This window comes from Condylostylus longicornis, unplaced genomic scaffold (assembly GCF_029603195.1).
Source record: "Condylostylus longicornis isolate FDR11 unplaced genomic scaffold, ASM2960319v2 ptg000040l, whole genome shotgun sequence".
Taxonomy (NCBI): Eukaryota; Metazoa; Arthropoda; class Insecta; order Diptera; family Dolichopodidae; genus Condylostylus; species Condylostylus longicornis.
This window is the reverse complement of record NW_026578009.1, coordinates 16,471,181-16,486,237: the sequence shown is the minus strand read 5'-3', so window position 1 is coordinate 16,486,237 and position 15,057 is coordinate 16,471,181. Positions and strand designations below refer to the sequence as shown.

The 15,057-nt window shown below is 29.3% G+C and overlaps 5 protein-coding genes across 7 annotated transcripts; 3 read left to right on the top strand and 2 right to left on the bottom strand.

The window, feature by feature from the left end:
- Positions 1 to 6,606: 6,606 nt before the first annotated feature.
- LOC129609557 (peptidyl-prolyl cis-trans isomerase FKBP2) lies at positions 6,607 to 7,959 on the top strand. Of its 2 annotated transcripts, XR_008697024.1 has the most exons (3): positions 6,607 to 6,852; positions 7,329 to 7,665; positions 7,829 to 7,959. XR_008697024.1 is itself a non-coding variant. In XM_055521537.1 (2 exons), exons 1-2 carry the CDS (start codon positions 6,703 to 6,705, stop codon positions 7,587 to 7,589), a joined length of 411 nt encoding a protein of 136 aa, XP_055377512.1. In that variant the 5' UTR covers positions 6,607 to 6,702; the 3' UTR covers positions 7,590 to 7,754. The 2 variants fall into 2 exon arrangements, 1 of the variants encoding a protein (XP_055377512.1); XM_055521537.1 differs by lacking the exon at positions 7,829 to 7,959 and having other exon boundaries at positions 7,329 to 7,754.
- LOC129609555 (transcription initiation factor TFIID subunit 12) lies at positions 7,615 to 14,834 on the bottom strand. 2 transcript variants are annotated; one of them, XM_055521535.1, is made up of 4 exons: positions 14,729 to 14,811; positions 14,641 to 14,659; positions 14,283 to 14,523; positions 7,615 to 8,093 (listed from the first exon to the last, which is right to left on the bottom strand). In XM_055521535.1, the coding sequence occupies exons 3-4, from the start codon at positions 14,496 to 14,498 to the stop codon at positions 7,773 to 7,775; spliced, it is 537 nt and encodes a 178-aa protein (XP_055377510.1). In that variant the 5' UTR covers positions 14,499 to 14,523; positions 14,641 to 14,659; positions 14,729 to 14,811; the 3' UTR covers positions 7,615 to 7,772. The 2 variants fall into 2 exon arrangements, with proteins under 2 accessions (XP_055377510.1, XP_055377509.1); XM_055521534.1 differs by lacking the exon at positions 14,641 to 14,659 and having other exon boundaries at positions 14,729 to 14,834.
- LOC129609556 (uncharacterized) lies at positions 7,947 to 10,158 on the top strand. Its single transcript, XM_055521536.1, has 3 exons — positions 7,947 to 8,085; positions 9,479 to 9,599; positions 9,653 to 10,158. Exons 2-3 carry the CDS (start codon positions 9,552 to 9,554, stop codon positions 10,031 to 10,033), a joined length of 429 nt encoding a protein of 142 aa, XP_055377511.1. The 5' UTR covers positions 7,947 to 8,085; positions 9,479 to 9,551; the 3' UTR covers positions 10,034 to 10,158.
- LOC129609559 (uncharacterized) lies at positions 12,021 to 12,582 on the bottom strand. The gene is made up of 2 exons (XM_055521539.1): positions 12,445 to 12,582; positions 12,021 to 12,375 (listed from the first exon to the last, which is right to left on the bottom strand). The coding sequence occupies exons 1-2, from the start codon at positions 12,496 to 12,498 to the stop codon at positions 12,109 to 12,111; spliced, it is 321 nt and encodes a 106-aa protein (XP_055377514.1). The 5' UTR covers positions 12,499 to 12,582; the 3' UTR covers positions 12,021 to 12,108.
- Positions 13,071 to 14,223, top strand: LOC129609558 (uncharacterized). The gene is made up of 2 exons (XM_055521538.1): positions 13,071 to 13,606; positions 13,700 to 14,223. The coding sequence occupies exons 1-2, from the start codon at positions 13,550 to 13,552 to the stop codon at positions 14,024 to 14,026; spliced, it is 384 nt and encodes a 127-aa protein (XP_055377513.1). The 5' UTR covers positions 13,071 to 13,549; the 3' UTR covers positions 14,027 to 14,223.
- Positions 14,835 to 15,057: the final 223 nt, after the last annotated feature.

Sequence of the window (15,057 nt, the reverse complement as noted above, 5' to 3'; positions counted from 1 at the left end):
CTCTAGTCTGGCTTATTTTGTTAATTGCCTCCTGTAATTTTTTTGTCGAATCGTCAATGTTCGCTTCTACTGCCCATACTGCAGTATCGTCAGAAAAAGTGGCTATCGTAGCATTTTCTATTTGTGGTAAATCACTCGTGTAAGGCAGGTATAACGTTGGGCCCAATATACTGCCTTGAGGCACTACTGCCTTTATTTCTCTTAGCGTGGAGTATTTAGCCTCTTGTTTAATTCTAAATAATCTATCAGCTAAGTAAGATTTCAAAATTTCTACAAATGGCGATGGTAACATTTGCCCTAACTTAAGTATAATGGCTTTGTGCCACACCCCGTCGAATGCCTGTACTACGTCTAAAAAATAGAAAAGCAGATTTCCCTATTTTCCAAGCTTTTTTCTATAATATTAGTTATTCTATGGACCTGGTCTATAGAAAAATGGTTTCTTCTAAAACCAAATTGATGGCTCGGTATAAGGCCCCTATTTTCTATTATTGGCTTCAATCTCCTTAATAGCAGCTTTTCAAAAGGCTTATGTTAGACATCATTGGTAACAGTGAAATGGGTCTGTAAGAGTTTGTTTCCCTCAAGGATTTCTCGGGTTTGAGCACCATAATTACCTCCGCGACTTTCCAAGCACAAGGAATATACCCAAAATCCATAGCTGCATTCATGATTTTCGTCAAGTGTTCCAATGCCTCGTCTGGTAGCTCTCTCAGCACTTCCGCAGTAATAAGATCAAAACCTGGCGATTTTTTCAACTTCAGGGATGTTATCTCTTCCGCAATTTCTAATTGAGTAAGTGGAGCTATGCTGCCTGCTTCATTTGCCTTCTAACTCCACATCTAATTGTTCTCTTGATTGTATATAATATGATTTTGCAAAGCCCTCTTTAGCCTTCTTTCTGGGAAAATCGCGAATAATAAGAAGCCGAGTGGTCTCTACGTTGACATGTTGCTCCAGACGAGCTCTATGTCTCACCGCCCTCTCATTAATTTCGTCAACTACACATGGAATCCTTAAATTTCTGTGTAAATCTCCATTTCGAGCATACCAAGTGGCATCCACCATATTTCGCAAAACCCTATTCTGGAACGTTTGTATTCGCTGGACATGTATCTGTTTGGCACATCCCCACAACTGGATACCATACAACCAAACCGGTTTAATAATTTGGTTATAGAGCAGGATTTTATTCTGTATCGGCAACCCTGACTTGCGACCTGGGAGCCAATACATTTCTTTATAATTTAGTATTGGATTTAAGAATAGATATAGTATTGAACCCAAAATACTGCCCTGAGGTACACCTGCTCTTATTTCTCTAAATGTGGAATAGTCCCCCTCCTATTTGACTCTAAATAATCTGTCGATTAAATAAGAAGAGAGAATATCTACATATTGCCTAGGTAATACTTTTCTAACTTGAATATTAATCCTTCCTGCCAAAACTTTTCAAAAGCCTGTGCCACGTCTACAAAAATTGTTGCCCAAATTTTTCTACCGCTTTCTCAATAATATTTTTAATTCAATGAATTTGGTCAGTATTTGAATGTTCTACTCTTAACCCATACTGGTGGTTCGGAAATAATAACGTCTCCTCAATTATAGGTCCCATTTTTTCAGTAATATTTTCAAAAAGTTTCGACAAAATTGGTAGCAGAGAAATTGGTCTATAAGACTTGGTCTCATGTAAAGGCTCACCAGGTTTTGGTATCATTATATCTTAGCATTAGGCACATATTTTAATTTTAATGCAGAATTCATTTAAAAAATGTCAACATTGTTATACCCTTTTTTAGTAATTGCTTCAGTTTTTCAGAGGTAATTAAATCATAATTTTATTAAATTATGATTTAATTACCTCTGAGGTAATTAGATTATCAGAGGTAATCCCGGTGCTTTCCTTGACTTTAAACTTTTCTATATGAGTATAAATCTCTTGGATAAGTCATACCCACGTATTTATACTCATAGTATTTTGTATTATTCCCAGCAGCGCTTTGTATGATTTTATTAAAACCCTCCACCTCAAAATCCAAATCATTTTAGGTTAGTACTTTAATTCTTAAATTTATATAATTCTCTATCTCTTCTTTAAAAGTAGTGCAGTCAGTGGATTTATTAATCAACATGGGTTTATTTTCTTTCTTGGTAACTGTATCAGTTAAGTTTAATATAACTGCAGAATAATCCGAATTCAAATAATAGTTAACTTCTAAACTAATGAAATTTGGCGAGATTTTCTTGACAATAAAGAAGTCTAGCAGATCTGGTATCTTATTTCTATCACGTGGCCAATATGTCGGTCTACCAGTGGATTGGGAGTGACAACCAACCTCTTTAATAGCTTTTCTTAGCTCTATACCTCTTGTTGACGTCAATCTAAAACACCAATCAATATGTTTGGCTTTATAGTCACCTTCCAGAATAAACCTTTGTTTAAGGAGATTCAGGAGATCTTTGAGTGAATTCTTTTTGGCGTACATACATAAGCCTTACCATGCTTGTTTTTATCATGTTTTGCATCATTATATTTATATTGCTTTCAGCAGGTATTTGAGGTGGTAGATCTCTTTGTTCTTTGGTATGGTTATATGTTTAACCCCTCGCCATTTGGGCATATTGTATTCCCTGCATTTTTTTATTCAATGAAGTTGTTTTTGGAGTTTTTGGGGTATTTTTTGGTATTATTTTAATTTGTTTCTGTTTTGTAATGTTATATTTTCTTTTTTGTAATTCCTTTGCGACTATACAACCCCTGTAATTCGTAGAATGTGCCTCAGAGCAATTTGCACACTTTGAAGCATCGATTTTTTGCTTACTACAATTTATCGTTAAATGGTGCGCTGAGGAACTAAATTATTTCTCCTTAGTGACTCAATTTTAATCTTCATGTGCTGAAGTACATCAATTTTGTAAATTTTATTTATGTCCTCCGAATTTCCAAAGATTAACATGAAGAGGGGAAGTCGGATCATAGTAGTCTTGTTTTCTTTATTCTGCTTTCTAATTTTATTAACGACTTCAATAATTTTAAAGCCCCTCTCTTTTAGCTCATTTTTAATATCTTCAGGTTGGGACGAAGGATGCAACCCCCTAGCCATCACCTTGATGGGTCTTGTCATTTTATTTTCGTAAGTATGGCACTCCACTTTAGATTCATTTATTTAATTTGTTAATTCTCTGTAATCTTGTTCTTGACCAACATTGATTTTAAGTTTAAAGTTTTGGCTTCTTTTAGCATCTTCTTTATTTTTGAATAATCCTCCACATTGCTTAATATAACAGAAGGGGGTTTGATCTTTCTTGTAGTGTTTGATCTTTCTTATAGTGCATTTATCTGCACAGATTTTTCTATTTTGCTCACCTTGTCCACAGGACTTTTTTCAGGTGACACATCTGCTGTTGGCTTTTTGCTTTTTTTCTTGAGAATACAATCGGTTTCTCGAGCCAGATCCTCCTCGTCTGTGCAGTTTGTTTGTCGCAACTGTTCCGTATTTATTTTTTTTATTGCATTTACATTGCTTGATTCCAATTTCGGCTTATTATTTTCCTTTTTGAGATTTCTGATATTGGATTTCATTTTTTAATTCTTTACAAAGCGCTTCTAGCTCACTAGTAGTTTGATGCAATAAGTGGTCTCCGTGAGACCAGCCTCCGAAAAGTGTGGATTTCCCAGATTTATTGGATTACCACCTGGGGTATAAAATCCTTTTGTTTTGTTCATTGCATTTGTTTTTGTTTTATTTCGGAGTTTACTTTTCCTAGCGTTTGACAATAAATACCTCGTGCAAGACAGCATGCCAAATTTCTGCCGTCCCTCAGGGATCGTTGCAGACCAGACAGCCGTTCATTCAGACGCTTCTGGATTCGTACGGGATTTTAGTGGACTCTTAACACAAGCATTCCTACTGCGGGTATTTCGCACCCCCACCCGCCGGGACAAATGTAAATTATAAAACTGTTTTTCGCAAGTAACAATTCATTACTTCTTAACAGGGACCATTTCACTAGTTATAGACTCTTGGCAATTTAATACATCCCGGTGAAAATTTAATGATTCTTGATGGTTATTTAATAAGATATTTTTTGACAGCAACTTAATTTTTTGATGGCAAATTACACATTTCGCATCTTAGTTCATTATTCAATTATAAAAGGATATCGAAGGTGAAATAATCGTAGAAATTAATTGCTTGATTTCCACACACTTTTAAGGCTCGTATTAATTAAAACCAAAACCAAATAAATAGCAGAAAATCAAGATATCTTGGGATAATTTGAAAATATATTCCAATATTTATGTATAATATAAAAAATAGAGTAAAACAGTTTATTTTCTCTATAAAATAAAATAAATAAGTTTTAACATAAATACTTCATTTTTAAACGCTTGCGTTATAATTTGTATGTATACGCAAACGAGACATAAATTAATTCGAAACTCAATATAAAGATGGCAACATCTATGGTTAATCGACTATGACATATTTTCAAATTTAATTAAGTATGTTCACACAAGCAAACACGAAAAACATCTCTTCTTTCAATATAAGATACAAATTCATATTTTGACAGCTTTAAATATTAATGAGCGACAGTATGGGTACCAATTGATTCATTACAACAAGTTGTTCTTATTCTTTCTTCTTTTGTTTTTGTTCCTATTTTTGATACTGATTTTATTAGACTTTTTCTGCATACATAGATACAATTAATCTTTAAAAGACGGAAATACTTCAGAAATTTAGAATTGATTTCATAAATAAAAAAAATTTTGAGGCAGAAACATAAATTATTACAAACTAAATTATAAAATACAAATTATATAAAATTTAGTTTTTAAAACAATCTACTTTACTGCAGCACTGTGTATTATCTGAATGAATATCTTTGTAAATCTGTTACCATCCACGAACAGTTTTGATACACAATCACTTTATGTGTAATGTTGTCGTTTTCTGATCATTTGATGATATCAGACATACATTACTTAAATCAAGCATGAGGCATATCGCCAACAGGCGCAAAAAAAACATCATTTAGTCGCAACTAAACCACTATCAGTTCCCAAGGAATAGTGTCATCATTTATAGGAAAGAGAGAGAAAAAGAAAGGAATATGTAGGTCAAAAAGCGAAAAGCAAAAAGGCAAGTAAAATGGAATGACAAGCACAACTTAAAAATAATAATAACAACAAAAAACCTTAACGACTAACAAAAAACCGACCATCAGGCAAACAGAAAAGAGAAAAACAAAATAGATAATATAGATAACTAAAGACGAGAGAGAAATAGAAGAACAAGAAGGAACGAAAATATTACTACAAATTTAAATTACACAAAAGTCTAGATCTAAGAGTACCCTTACTAATAGCAGGATAAAATACCACAGAATTAGAATCAACAAAACGCAACATTCTAGTGACCGGCTCATTCCTACCACAATCAGTAGAGTGACAGCGAACTTTGTATAACTCAACAGACATAAGATTCCTTACGTTATCCCTAATAGAAACCTGCCTTAACAAAGAAGGAGCCACAATAGCCCCAACACGAGCTGATGGATAAGCCTTATTCTTTAAGCTTGTCCAAATGTTAAACTTTGTAATATTGGGGTATATTTTTTCCCAGCCATAAAACTGCGGTATTTTTGTTCTTAGTTCCCAGCCATAAAACCAGTTAAAAAAAAACACATTTTTTATGAAACAGTTTCAAAAAAATGAAATAAGATAACGTATTCATAAATGTTTGATAAAAAAAATAATTGAGTCTTTTTCATTAACAGTAATGTAACAAAATTAATACAACATGTCAAAAAACTTTTAGTGAAAAACACATTATGGAGATAGAGACTTTAATATTTTTTAATAAAATAACAGATCTATAATTTAATTCTGTCTCTTGAAGGTGCCTATGTGACTTAGTTTAAAAAACCAAATTACTGTGTTTAATAACACCATCTGAAATCACACACACAACACCACCGCTGGGAAGCACACGTACAATTTTTAGTTTTCCATTTACTTAGTTCTAAATTAATTTTGCGCACGTTAAATAAACTTAACAATTACCTCAACACAAATCGATTGTTTCAACTAAAAAATTGTTCTGAGTTTGTAATAAAATTCGAACTATTAAGCTTCATTAAGCAAACCTCCCCGAATAAGCTATGTTGCTACTTTAAAATGTTTTCAGTTTACAATTAAAGTGATAATCGTTCAACTGTTTTATTTAATATCAAAATGTCCCATGCTAATTTTAGTTTTTGAAATTTGATTGCTAAAAAAAAATTTCTTCTAACTTTCCTTTAATTTAAAAAAAAAAAACATTAAGCAATATTTACTGGGATGTTTGGACCATATTAGCTAATATTAAAAACAAATAAGCAATCAAATGAATGTAAAATTAAAAATTGTATGCGTGTACTAGACCTAAAAAAAATCTTCCGCTAAACATACACCACCAAGTTTCCGAATGTGGAACTAAAACCAAAATAAAAATTTTGTTCTATTTTGACTGTTGACTATCTATTTCAGTTCAATCTATGGTTTATGTACATATAATATTTTTTCAAATTTTATATTGTTTATATTCAGTATACAAATAAAAAGTACCCTACATACAAACAAATACAAAATTTGTACACAAAATTTTTGAAAACTTTAATAAATTTAAAAATTATAATCATAAAGAATTTATCATGAAATTTATTTTAATTTTATTATTCACATGTACTGCTAGTATTTCATGCAAAGACGAACCTAAAGTTCAAATTGGCATAAAAAGAAGAGTTGATTGTAATGATAGTTCAAAAACAAGAAGAGGAGACTTTGTACATGTTCACTATAAGGTAAATTTAACAAAAGTAAATAAAATAAAAGAAACAGAATTATGTTTTCTGATTGTGACCAATCGTCTGACTTTAAAATTGAGGAAAATTCATAGCTTTTATCACTGTCGAGTACTAATATAAAATACACTGACAATAGATTAGGTATATGCATATGTATATATGTATGTACATATAATAAATTTTAAACTTTTAATTTTCTAATTTTTAAATTTTACGAAGGTATTTAGAATTTTAACTTTTAAATTCTAAATGCCTTTGTAAATCTGCCTTTCTAAAACTAACAGCTCTTTTTAGCTTTAAAAGCAGCCACCTATAATAAAAACTATTGGAAAGCACCTATTTCAAATTATTTCTAGAAATTTAATTTGGGAAAAGCTTGTTTTTGCAAAACATAATTGAAGTTATATAACTCCAAGAGCTTGCCACAAAGAAAAGTAACTTATGAATTTTTCACTTTTTTTATCAATATTCAGGGAACCCTGCAAAAAGATGGCATTGAATTTGATTCTAGTTATCCAAGAGGTAATGCGTTCACATTTACATTGGGTAGCAATCAAGTGATTAAAGGTTGGGACCAAGGTTTACTCGGAATGTGTGAAGGCGAAAAACGACGGCTAGTTATACCGCCAGAATTGGGATATGGTAAATCAGGTAGTGGGAGCAAAATTCCGCCAGATTCGACATTAATATTTGAAGTAGAGCTACTTAAAATAGAGAAGCGTCAAGAACTTTAAATTTAAAGTTAAAGCTTGTGTAGAAGCAAAAATTTCACATTATATGCCATAAAATATTAAAAACAAGAAATTAAAGGTATTTTTTTTTTAATTTGATATCTTTTTAAAATTTGAAATAATAACCTAGTAAATGATTTTGAATTACATTATGTTGATATAAAAGTATTAATGTTTTTAATTTAATCAATATTTTTTAATTGTTTTTCTTATTAATGCTAATCTTTGCTTATGAGCTTCAGTTATTGCCGCTCTTTTATATGGTTTAAGTTCATCTGTTCCAAAACCTGGTATCCACATATTCCATTTTCTTTCTAGATGTAGTTGAACGTCTTTTACTTCAATCTTTGAATTTTTTCTGTGTTTCGCATATAAACATGCCGATTTTACAGTATCCTCGACAAAGTCATCCGCTATCTGTAGTAATAATTCTTCAACTTCTTCATCTAACTGCTCCGTTGGATCAACTTCTCGAACTAACTCTTGCAGACGAGGACGGGTTAGTATCTACAAAATACAAGAAACAAAAGTAATAATATATAATTATCTACATATAAGTATCATAAATAAGTAAAATATGAATATAACGCCTCTTCCCAAGAAAAATAAATTAACAAAATTAAAGTTACGAAAAATTATGGCTGATAAGTATAAACCTCTTTTTCAAAACTGCATTTTTTGTTTCTAAATTAAAAAACAATAATATTGTTATATAAAATTGTATACTAGCTAGAGTACAGAGAAAAAACTGAGTCGAAGTTAATAAGACAAATACATTTTATAAAGCTGTAATATAATTCTAAAATAGTAATTTTTTCATATTCGGCATTATAAGTTCTTAGCACTTCGTTTATACCATCATCTATATTCATAAAAGCACATCACTCGACGTGATCAGATATTATTAGAATAAACCCAATTTCATTCTAAAATTCTCTACTGAAAACTTCAATACTTTTAAAAATTTCCTATTATTTCAAGTGATGGATCTAATGGCATATGCAATGATGTCTAAGGAGGCACATATTGAAAAAATGTATTACAAGTAGAAAAAGTGTGTACATATTGAAATTTTAGTTAACCGAATTCATTGACAATAAATTTGCAGAATAATATACGTACATACGGGTGCACAATAAATTTATGATGAAGTGGCAAAACTAAAAAAATGCACGTGTATCAAAATTCTCTAAATTTTTCAAATATTTGTATTACACTTTAAGGAAAAAAATAAAACTGAATAGGTTTGTATTGCTGTTATGCTTGTGATATGAAGTTCGTAAAACAATATTTTTTTATAAATAAATGGTTAAATATTATTGCATTATTTCTTTTGTAAGGCTATATACCCAACCGACTAAACACCGCCACCGCAGAGATTTTTCATGCAAGAGAATTGCATTATTACAGTATTTGTGTTTCAGCACTGATTCTTTAATACACCAAGAAAAGCTTAAGACACTAAAAATAAAACATTCCTAATTCGATTCCCTTTTGATAGATCATTTTATACAAATTTACATGTAGGTAACCAGAGGTATTGATTTCGGAACACATTATATAATATTTAAGTAAAATTTTAACTTAATTCAAATTAAAAAAGCCAACAGTCGACCTTTAATCAGCCGCTTAATTCACCATCTGGCTTAAAAACAAAATTAGTTTGCATTAAAATAAATGCTTTAAATTTTTTCATTCAAAATACTGAATAAGAAATTGAATAAAGATGTTTAAATATTGTCCAAACTAAAAACGTGGTTGAAGGATCAATGACCATTTTTTAGCAAACAAAATATATGAAAAGTAAATTAAACAATTCTTACAAATACAATTAAAGAATTTTGATAAAACAGAAAGAACATTTCAATATAGTGATCAGTTACTTTTTGTAGGTCCAAAGAAAAACATTTTAGTATATCATAACGAAATAAAGGTCTTCCTACGTTGTCACAAGCAATCCACAATATGCAAAGAACTATTTTTTTCTTAACGTTTGTCATTTGTTACGCACTGGTAAAAGTTTTAATCACTAAATTGTATTTTTATTAATTTCTACCTAATTTTAGGCTATAGCAGCTGCTGAAGAAAGTTTACGATTTGAAGAATTAAACATTGTTGATAGTGCTGAGGCTATTCAAACATATTCCTGCTGTAACATACTACGATATGTGCAAGATTGCAAAAACCAATTGATATGTCAATTATGCTCATTTCTAAATGATATTGCTCAATCATTAACGAATTCAGTGCAAAATTATTTGCCGAATTATTTATTCTATTGTATATCTAGCTTCTTGTATGAGATATCCTACCAAGTTTGTAATTTAGTTCCATATTATTATTGTTATTATGGGCCGTGGTATTATGCGCAAGCAGCAAGTCCTGTGGTGGAAGCAGACGGTCATATGGCGCTATCATCGCCACCAATATCGCCAGCCAGAAGATAAAATAATTGAAGAAATTATACATTCATACACACAACAATAATATTTAAATGACAAAAAAGATTTCTAAAAAATTACATGTCTTAGAGAAAAAAAATCAGTTGTTTTAATAAAAATTTTTAATCAGATATGCGTTATGTTCATATGAATGTACATAATTATTTTTCTTAATGATTTCAGTTTTTTCTGTCAACAGCTTGTAAAATACATAAACACATATGTACATATGTATGTAGATATTATGTACATGAATATTTTGTTACAAACTTTAGAAATTTGAAAATCCTTGCTTGGAATGTTACACTTAAAGTCCTTATTTTTGTTCTGTTTTGGTCCATATTAACTTGATTCTGAGAAACTTTTTAAAATTTTAAAAGTTTTACAATTAACAAATCGAATTTATAAATTTTAATTTTAAAACGGGAAAAGCAAGAGCTTAAAATTTAAACGGAGTAAGAAATATAAAAAGTAGCCGTTAATATTTAATATAAAAGTTTAACCATTTTATAACTGCGGCTCACCAATTTATTTCCAATTTTGTGCCCTTGGTTAAAAAAAAAAAATAGTTTCTGTTAAAGTTTCGTACATACAATAAATTTTTTCTACATTCTTTGTCAAGTATTGTGAGTAAAAAAAAAATATGATAGTATATACGCACATGTTTTATTCTTCAAATGGTATATTTCATTTGTTCTTTAGATAATTCTCTACTTTAGTTGCATGTACAAAGCATAAATAATGGGTAAAATTTAATAAACAATCGCTAATTTGAGCACAGCAAGCTCTTTGAGCAAGAGGAAGACCTATATATTTGGCACTGTATTTTTTTTTCCATATTATTTGTATATGAGCAAGAACATAAATTTCTGTGCGGGATAATTAATATATTTTTCTTCTTGGAGTTACATGCATAAGTACGTCTTCACAAATGAAACATGTGTACAAAATAATTTGAGTTATATATAGCCAGGTTTAGAAGGTAATACATAATAGAAAACATTGTACTTTTTTAAACTTAATATTAAAATATGCCCCACGGCTCATAAAAGTTTTCTATATTATGGGTTGTAGTTTACCATGGCAGGGAAAAGTCATATGGTTTGTTAAAAAATTACAAATAACTTTAATGTTCTTATCACAAGTTGCTACTAAACAAAACTGTACAAAACAAGATTTAATAATATTTTTTAAGCACGATAATTCTCTATGCTCTTCCTGCGTAGTAATTATTCAAATTATATATTTTAGAACAGACTGCTTGTAAAATTTTTTGTACCGCATTTTGGAAAAGTAATACAAAATGCAACCTTGCAAGTCATGGGTTTCATGGGTTTCCAGCAAGTTCTGCATAAAATTTTATTAAAACTAATTTTTTAATTAACTTACACACGCATTAGAAGTTTGTTATACTAGAGATGAATAAAGTGGCACAATAATTAGCGTAGTAAACATCTATGTTTTAATGCCTTTGGTTGTTATACCGTTTGTTTAAAATTCTATCAATTTAAGCCTTTAGTTGTACAAAATATTTGACGGTCTATGCAATTTCCAACTCTTTAAAGAACAAAACGTTCTAGAGTTATACTTATTTCAAAAAACGAATTGTAATTCACGGTAATAATATTATTATTAGAACTTTAAAATGCTTTTGGTAAAATAAACAGGTGCAGCCTTTATTCGAACGTAAGGAACACGAATAAATAACACTTTAAGATTACATGACAAACATACATGTAAAAATTTATGCAAACTAACAAATACATACATACATTATAGTTTATCAAAATGTATGTATGTAGGTACATCTGGTATGACTCCTTTCTACAATCACAACTTACATTCTTTTAAAAATAAAAAGCAATTTTAGTTATTACATGTTGACTTAATTAAAATTTAAATGACGAAACCATTTCCACGCAATATTTTCGATAATATTTATCATTTAAATATTAAAAAATAAAAGAAAAAACATTGTACTCTACGTCTACATACTTAGATATTTTATTTTTGAAAACTTTAATATACAAAAACTTCGAGACAATAATTTAATTTTTTGTTTCACTTTCTTTACCAACTTTTTAACCACAAATCCTCTGCACTACAAGATCCATCAACAGTTGAACACATTTTAATAAATAAAGTGGAATATAACAGTGGAAAGCTTCCAATAAAGAATTCATGTACGTGTTGATTAAAGTGCACAGGAGATATAAAGAAAATTGATAGCATGTTTGGACATGCTGCATTATAGCATCACAATTGCAAAGACAAAAAGGAGTTGTGCATGGTTTTGGACCTTCTATATCTTCCGGTGGTGGTTCTACATCTACTTTACCGCAGCAAACCTATGTAACATATTAATTTTTTAAATAACTTGCAGTTAAATATTTTTTTCGACAATTATATGTATTTACCTGGGTTACAAAAATAATTGAAAGACAAAAAATTACGATCTTTCCGTGACCCATTTTAGATTAACACTAAATAATTTCAGTAGATTAGCTTCTTTCTTGTATTCGAAAACCTATGCCTTTTTTAAACTTTCGGCTTTTGTCCAAATTTCGTTTTTTGTGTGTTTTATTAATATATAAAGCTAAGTCAACTTTTTTAAAAACAGACTGCGTAAATAATTAAAAAATGTAGTAACTTTGCAAAATAAGCAAAGAATATGTGACCATTACGTTAATGTCTTATAACTTTATATTGTGTTTAATAATGTATTAAATTAAGGTATAAATAACTCTTTAATTTTTTGAATTTCAAAATTTTTAGAGATCAGAGATAAGATTTAGACTTTAAAAATTAAAAAGAAATTATAATTGTCAAAATTTCATAATGTAAGATCAAAATTAGCTACAAACGGTTTTGTATAATTAATTTTTTGTGAATTTTTGTGTTATTAAAACTCAATTTTTTTCAAATTTTATTAATACCAAAAAGTATAGAATTAATTGATTATCGAAGTAAATAAATCAAACAATAAAAATTTAGATAATTTTTGAAAATTAAAGTTTAAAGATAATTATTTACTTAAAAAGCTAAAAAATCTCAAAAAGTTGAGCCCTAAACTTAAGCCTTACACATAATATTAAAATTTTGGGTAATGTTCTGGTACGCGTACATAAAGAGGGTTGGCATCTTTAATGATTTTTATTACAACTAGATACGCATATACTTAGTTGTAATGATAATCATTAAAAGCATGTCAAAAGTGCAATTTTTGATGATAATAATTCATATAGCAATAAAAATAAATAACATTTTTAAAAATTTTTGAATTTCATATTAAGATTTTTGCAAGGAAACTAAAATTTTATTTAAGCAAGTAATCCACAATCTGTTTAAATTATAAGTTTATTAGTTGAATGATCTGATAGTAACACAACTGCTTAAAACAGTTATAAGAGTGTGTTGATACATTTCCGTAATGAAAAAAGTCTATAAATTTAAAAACTTATTTTTAAAGAATTATTTCCTTTCCTACAATCAATTTATCCAGAGCAAAATTTAAAAACGAGAATGCAGCGAAGTAAATTAACAATTGTTTTAATATTCACCTCTGGTTTGCTATTTTTGGTAAGCATGTTAATAATATAAATTCACTAAATAATTTTTTGATGAATATTCTTGACAAAAATTCTGAAATATTATTTTCTTTCCATTACTTAGGTTTTCCTACAAAATAAAGAAGTGAATGCTCAACCTCCTCCTAAGTCTGAATCAGTTAGATTATCGTTACCACCGATAATAATTGGACCCCCAATACCACCTCCACCACCTGAACCTCCAACCCCAACTGATTGTACTTGCGAGTCAATTCAAATATTTACTAATTACGTAGCAAACACCATTATTCAGGCTTGGTGCAATCTAAATCAATTTCTTTTCAATTGTATTATAAATGCAGTAAGCAATCACTTGCCTCCATATTTGGTATATTGCATCCAGAAATTTTTGGATGCGCTAGCCAGTCGTATTTGTAAAACACATTATTAAATTTTTAAAGTTTATAAATAAATACTTTTTATAAAACACCATGTGCATAAATTATTATATAAATGCTTTGTTTTTTTAATAAATAATATGAATTACAAAACTACCAACTTTTTTATTAATTCTTAAAATTTGTTTAGGTTTTCGAATATCAAAACGTACACAATTATTCTTTTAGAAAAAGGTGATTGATACACATATGTAATAGACCTTATTATTAGTATGTCTACATGAGTAACAAATATAAAAAACAACTTACCGGTTGATTTTCTGCATTACCTAATTTCGAGCTATTATTTGGTGCACTATTTAACATAGTTGATGCAGTTGCTATGTTATTAGATGTTGTATTATTACTAACAGTGTTTGTTGGCGATTGTAGATTCGAATTCGGAGATGACATATCCGAATTTTGAGAGGAAAGAACAGCTTCTGGTACACCATTACTTTGAATGTTTGAATAATTCTCTGACATATTCACAGACTGTAAGAACTCTTTCCTAAAAATAAAATGAATGCAAAATACATCAAAGTTATATTTAGTCATAGCAAAATTGAATGTTTCGTATCAATTTCTTGCAAATAAATATTGAAAAACAATTAATTTCAAAACTTACTTCAGCTAAAATCTTGGAGCTATTTAATATAAACAATAAAAACATTTAAGTATTATAATAATGAGTTACATATATTCAGTTAGCATACCTATTCTTTAAATTTTTAATAAAATTATAATAACAATATTGTCCCTCTTCTAGATAAACAAAATCTTCATACGTTCACTCCATAAATTAAGTTCACAGAATTGTCAAAAGTGAAAACAAATTGACATTTCCACTTACTTTAACCCCATAAGGCCCGTAAAATATAGTGGTCCGCAAATTCTTTTGTTCAAATACACTTATATTACGGCAACTATGAAATTCTGCAACAAGTTTTTTCTTTTTTAAAATCCAAAGAAGGAATAAAATAATTATATTATTCAATGACAACATAATGGAATATTTTGAATCTGTATTTCACAGGGGTCAATT